Source organism: Mus caroli, unplaced genomic scaffold (genome assembly GCF_978045245.1).
Source record: "Mus caroli unplaced genomic scaffold, Mus_caroli_1 scaffold_4, whole genome shotgun sequence".
In the NCBI taxonomy this organism is placed as follows: domain Eukaryota; kingdom Metazoa; phylum Chordata; class Mammalia; order Rodentia; family Muridae; genus Mus; species Mus caroli.
The window spans coordinates 36455925-36461731 of NW_028227259.1; the positions used below are offsets into that span (position 1 = coordinate 36455925).

A 5807-nucleotide genomic window follows, 5' to 3' on the forward strand; every position below is an offset into this window, starting at 1 on the left:
GTGAGCGAGCTGCAACCTTCCTGGAACCCGGTGGTGATTGTGGAGACAGAGAGTCAAAATGATCTTGGGCTTGCTAAGTCCTTTAATATTTACCGTAACTTGTCTGACTTGGCAGCCCTGGGCACTCACATGGTTTAGAATAAACCAGTCTTTCCTTTATGAGCACAGTTCCTTCCTGTCACCGCTGACTTTCTGGGTCAATTTTGCGTGACTTGAATAGAAATCTCAGTGGTTTTTCTTAAGACTGTGTGTGTGGTGTGCCTGGGAACAATCGACTGCGCGGTGACTCACCTGGATCTTCCAGCGTGGCTCATGGTCATGGTCAGTCTAGATCCTGGAATGAAGCAGATCGGAAGGGAGAATATATGCCTAAACTGCGGAAAAGTTGGGAGGGAGCCCCATCCCCACCCCCTGAGCCTCGCTTTCCAAGGAAAGGAGAGTTCCTCTGACACGCAGATGCAGCTGTGCATGGGGGTGGAGACACCGTGACAGGACAGGACAATACCGTGACAAACCAGTGTGGCGCAGCGCCCCAGGCCCTCTCCTGACCCCCACCCCCACCCCCGCACCCATCGCGAGGTTCCCAGGCTTTAGTCAGGACAATCAGGAAACCAACTCCCTCAGCTTGGGCGCGCTGTTCCCCGCCGGCTCGGGTCTGGCTGCCAGGGTTGGTCTCCCACACGAATGGGCCTTGGAGGGACGCGAGGTCGAAATCAGCGGCGGCCAGGAACTGTACGGTCACTGTGGAGAACCAGCGCCCAGGTCGCAGGGAGGATGAGGGGAGCATGTGGGTCCTGGGCAGGAGCTGGCCGAAGGCTGAGCGCGCGGCCAGAGTGACAAGGTCGCAGTAGGCACCCTCAGCTGATCTCCGGTGTCCTCAGCTGCACCCCTACGCGGATGCGCCACGGAGCCTCGCGCAGAGGGGAAGCGGCCAGAGCCAGGCGCGCGCGGCCGCGGTGTTTCTATGACGACGACGTCAGGGGGCCCCGGGTGGGGTCGGCTTAGGCGCATGCGCGCGCGTGCGGGTCGCGGTCCGTCTTCCCGAGTCGCCCGCGCTGCTTGTTCGCGGTTCCTTGAACCGCGCTAAGGGTGGGGTGGTGTTCACGGGGCCCAAGGCAGGGTGGGACTGGGCTAAGCGCACCTGAGCTCGCGGGACACGTGAGTAAGGCTGGGCTGTGGGTGGCGGGCTGTGGGTGGGCGTGGCCGGGGCATCACCATCAGTGGAACGGTTCGGGGTGCAGCCAGGTGCGCGGCGCCGCTGACCGCTACTCGCTGCAGGGCGGCCTGGGCTCCTTCTGCCATGGCCCCCGCGCTCAGGTCCTTGCTGTCGCCACGGACTTTACTGCTGCTGCTGCTGAGCTTGGCGCTGCTGGGCGCCCGCGCCGAGCCCGCCACCGGGAGCGCTGTCCCCGCGCAGAGTAGGTGCCCGCGGAGGGGGAGTGCGGGAGGCGTCTTTGTTTCCTGAGCGGTCACTTCTTGGGTGGGAACTGGAGGGCGGGCGACAGGGACCAGGACGCCCTGGCAGTGGCTCGGTCTGTCCACCCTCACGTGACGCTGATTCGCGTCCCCGCAGGCCGCCCGTGCGTGGATTGCCACGCATTTGAATTCATGCAGCGCGCCCTTCAGGACCTACGGAAAACCGCCTACAGCCTGGACGCACGGGTGAGTATACAAGGTCAGGGAGGTCTGGGTTTGGCCTGTAGGCACCCCAAGATGTAGCCACTTTAGGGATCTGGGCCTAGGTCTCACTTGAAAACGCCCCCATGCCCAGCGCCAAGATCTCGGGACCCTAGATCTTGTGTACTCCAGGGATGTGTATCCGTAAACCAGGATCTCCAGTGAGAGGTGAGCCCAGAGTAAAAAGAAACAGAGGCTGTGGCACAGAGGCTATGGTGTGTGACAAATGGAAAGCTAAGTTGGACCAGAGATCTGGGTGTTTGTCCTGGAGTCTTAGGTCCTCAGAGGTTGGGTGAACTTGGATCTCTCAATTCCTGGGACGTAGCCAAGGGAGTTGACCTTGTACAGAGAATTGTTGGAAGCAGGAGGAAGGAAAGATCCCACCTGCACAGTCAGAAGGATACTCCCCACAGTGGTATCTCTCTCCACTTCTCAGTGAGCAGGCATCCACTCCTTTGTGGGGCGAGAGTTCATGCTTTGAGTATCGATGTGAGTTGAAAGATGGCTGGAGTGGTTATTCTGGCTTAGGGATGAGTGTGAGGAGGGACCCCAGCGATGGGAGCTACTCTGGAGGAAATGGAGGTGATAAAGCACTGAAGGGTAAGGAGGGGCAAGGTGAGGCGGCGGCTTGAAAGTCCCAGCAGGGTACCCAGATGAAAGTGGAGGAGCCAGGAAGGCCTGGGAAGGAGGAGAGCTCTGCCCCATCTTTATGCTGCCTCTGGTTTCTTTGCAGACGGAGACCCTCCTGCTGCAGGCTGAGCGCCGGGCTCTGTGTGCCTGCTGGCCAGCTGGACGCTGAAGATCTTTGGCCAGTGATGTTCCTTGTCAATAAATGCCTGCTAGCATGCCTGTGTCCTGTGTTTTGCTCTGGCCACCAGAGCCCCCATGTTGCCCTGTTAGGGCCCTCTTTAGGTCTTGGTTTTTCTGTTACAGGTGATAGGGAGGTGTTTGGTACTGTCCTGTAGAAGCACCCTGCTGAGGTGTGCTTGCCTGTCCATGCACACACTTGGCACTGACAGTGAATTGGTCATCTCAGACCTGCCTCAGCCAGCATGCTGTTGTTTGGAGGCCAGAGGGTCTGGATACTGGCCTGTCCCTTCTGAGTTCCCTAAGGCCTCTCTGTACTGGAGTGGGCATGGCTTTGTGGAAGCTGAGCTCTGGAACCCTAACCTAGGGCTTCTGCAGGAGGGAGCAGCAGTGAACAGCAGGCAGTGGGCTAACATACCTTCCAGGAGAGTTCTATCTGAAGCCCCAAGCTTGGCTCCTGGGTACGCTAATAGGAACTTCTGGGTGGGAGTTAGTGGTCCCTCTTATATTGGCACATGTGTGTTAGATGCCTAGCAGTAAACCTCAGACAAAGTGAGGATAGCTCTCTCCTTTTTCTCAAACTTTTGCAAAGTTTGTGCAAGTGAAGTTAAAGTTTTTCCACCCTTAAATCGAGATAGGGCGTGTGCACATACGATTGGAAACACTTCCAGGAGCACATCAGGGCTGAGGTTGTAGTAGCTGCCCTGCCCTAGACACACAGTACTGGCCTTCCTGGGGCATGGTTCCTTGATTTACCCCCATGTCCTACAAGGAGCTAATTCACCTTGGGGTTGGGGGAGGCGTTGATGGAGGAGTGCTGAGACCCTTGGTGGCTCTTCAGCCTGAGCGCTGTCCAGGTGTGTTGCACGAACCAGGCTTTTGTTCTGGGTCCTCCCTGAGCAGTTGAGGTGGATGGATACTCCTGCTCTGTTGGCTGATTTCAGTCCTGACCATTCCTTGTTGCAGGAGAGACAGAGAGTATCCTTGCTCTGGGTGTTGATTGCCACAGCTAGCAAGTCAAATACAGAAACAACACTTTTTAGTACAGTGTTTATGGGATGTACTACGCCAAAGAGATTGTTTACTCTAAATTCGAGATTAACTGTTCTGTATTTAATGGATGCTGTTAGGTACAAATAGCCAAGAAAGTATGGTGTAGAGTTTTTCTTCGGGCGTGCCTATGGAATGAAGTAAAGTCAGTCAGAAAGGCTAGGATAAAGGTGTCTGGAGGTTGGTAACCCATCCTGCAGGAGTTGGGGGGCTATGGGGAACTGTGGGAGCAAAGAGAAGAGGCAGCTTGTCAGGTGACCCTCCTTGGAGCTTTATAGTGTCTTTGAAAATGTGTGTGTGTATGCACATGCCCGCGCACAGAGGACAATTGGGGAGATAATTGTCTTCTTCCACTGTGGGTTCCAGGGACTGAGCTCAGTTTGTCAGGCAGGCTTGCCTGGCCGGCACTTTTAGCCACTGAGCCATCCCTCTCGCCCTATGAGATTTTGAGCCAGCAGATTCTAGGAATGTAGGAACAGGCTGCTTGTGGCTGCTAGAGACACTAGGTAATCCAGAGGATAATATGAGCCCTTGAGATCATTGTACCATGGTGGATGGAGGCTAGCTGGGCAGTGCCACCTGTGGTAGCGTGAGAAGTGGTTGGATTCCAGATGAATTTGAAAACAGAAGTGGGGTGTGGTGGCACCTACCTTTCATCCTGGCACTCTGAGAGTTCAAAGCCAGCCTGGTCTACATAGTGAGTTATAGAACAGCAAGAACTATACAGAGAGAGAGAGAGAGAGAGAGAGAGAGAGAGAGTCTCAACTTTAAAAAAGACAGGAGGAGGATTGGGGGAGGGGCAGGTCAATGCAGCTGTAAGGACAAGCACCCGAACTGGCACCAGAGAAAGAAAGAGGGAAACTGTTGAGTTCTCCATGGCTGAGTGAAGACAGGAGAGAGGAGCTGAGAAGACAGTGAGGTAAGGCGAGGAGCCTCAGAGTAGAAGGAGCAGACAGGAGGCAGGAGGAAAGCTGGAGCATGTTCAGGGTGTTGTGCTGAGGGCTCTAGGGAGAGGAGAGCTGCTTGTGTTTCATGCTACTGTGGTTAAGCAAACACCAGGTCTGTACCAACAGATTTGGTATTTGGGCCGCTGCTGGGTGAACTTGACTTGGTTTCTTGGAAGGCGCAGAGATGGAGAGGTTTAGCCTGGTTACCTGGCAAGGCCTTTAGATTTTCCTAAGGGCCCTGCATTGTCCTGGAGCCACAATGTAGCTCTGCTGTTTGTCATTGGCTTGGTATGGTATTGGGAATGACTAAACACAGCCCAGGTTATGGTCAAGCACAAGACATGCATTTTCTTTCCAAGATGCCTTTTCTTTTCTTAGACTTAGCCCTGGACTAACCGACCTTGGTGTCTGCTTATTGTTGAGCACTCAGCCCAAGCCTTAGGCACAGGATACCCTCATATTTACCTGAATCTCTGTTCTTGTTCCCAGACAACTGTACATTCCCACACTGGATGCCCTCTAGGGAGCAGAGGGTGCCCTGAGTGCATGAAGTGCGGAGTGAATGTATGGAGCTTGTGCAAAGACCAGCAGCTGTGGCTTCTTCCTCCTGTAGACTTGTAGGCAGGACTGAGGGCCTGCACACCACCTTTTTCAGAGACTTCCTCCCCCTCTGTGCTGTACCTACAACACGCAGAGATTCCATGTTCCAGTGCTAGTGACCCTAGCCTCATTGTACATGTGTCTGTGCATCTGCCTTTCCTTCATTCTTTTGCCACCCCTAGCCAGGGTTCTGGGACCCAGCTCACCCGCAGTCTTTTGCCAGAGTTGCCTTTTTCTAGGCTTCGTGACTTCTATTCCCGTGGCCTGTGTAGGAAGTGCGGAGGAAGGAAACTGGGTTGGTCCACCTGAAAATACCTTTGTTTGGTCTTGTTTTGTTTTTGGAGGCAGGGTTTCTCTGTGTAGCCCTGGTTGTCCAGGAACTCACTCTGCAGACCAGGCTGGCCTCGAACTCAGAAATCTTCCTGCTTCTGCCTCCTGAGTGCTGGGATTAAAGGCGTGTGCCACCATCACTGGCTGAAAACATTTTAATGTTTGTTTGCCACAGACCCTCTGGGTCCCTTTGTCTGTGTGAAACGGGTCTCTAGTTGCAGATGGGCAAGGAGTCAGCGAATGAATGACAGATGCAACACAAGAGGTTGTGTAGAATCTGAATGTAATGTCAAATTGAGCATCAAACTTTTTATACAGAAGAAAATAGGGAAGTTAGGTGACACATCAGCAAGGTACAAATGAGGTTACCGGATGCTTAATGACTCTTACACTAAA

General features: G+C 54.2%; 1 protein-coding gene across 2 annotated transcripts; it reads left to right on the plus strand.

Moving 5' to 3' along the window:
• Positions 1-1004: 1004 nt before the first annotated feature.
• Nicol1 (NELL2 interacting cell ontogeny regulator 1) lies at positions 1005-2541 on the plus strand. 2 transcript variants are annotated; one of them, XM_021163739.2, is made up of 4 exons: positions 1005-1158; positions 1279-1418; positions 1574-1662; positions 2411-2541. In XM_021163739.2, exons 2-4 carry the CDS (start codon positions 1301-1303, stop codon positions 2474-2476), a joined length of 273 nt encoding a protein of 90 aa, XP_021019398.1. In that variant the 5' UTR covers positions 1005-1158; positions 1279-1300; the 3' UTR covers positions 2477-2541. The 2 variants fall into 2 exon arrangements, with proteins under 2 accessions (XP_021019398.1, XP_085692744.1); XM_085836618.1 differs by having other exon boundaries at positions 1037-1158; positions 1242-1418.
• Positions 2542-5807: the final 3266 nt, after the last annotated feature.

Excerpts from the sequence above, each read along its gene's own strand:
- Nicol1 (XM_021163739.2), top strand. The coding sequence starts at position 1,301 with ATGGCCCCCGCGCTCAGGTCCTTGCTGTCGCCACGGACTTTACTGCTG. Across the intron at positions 1,419-1,573 it reads GAGCGCTGTCCCCGCGCAGA|GCCGCCCGTGCGTGGATTGC; the intron begins GTAGGTGCCCGC and ends GCGTCCCCGCAG. Across the intron at positions 1,663-2,410 it reads CCTACAGCCTGGACGCACGG|ACGGAGACCCTCCTGCTGCA; the intron begins GTGAGTATACAA and ends GTTTCTTTGCAG.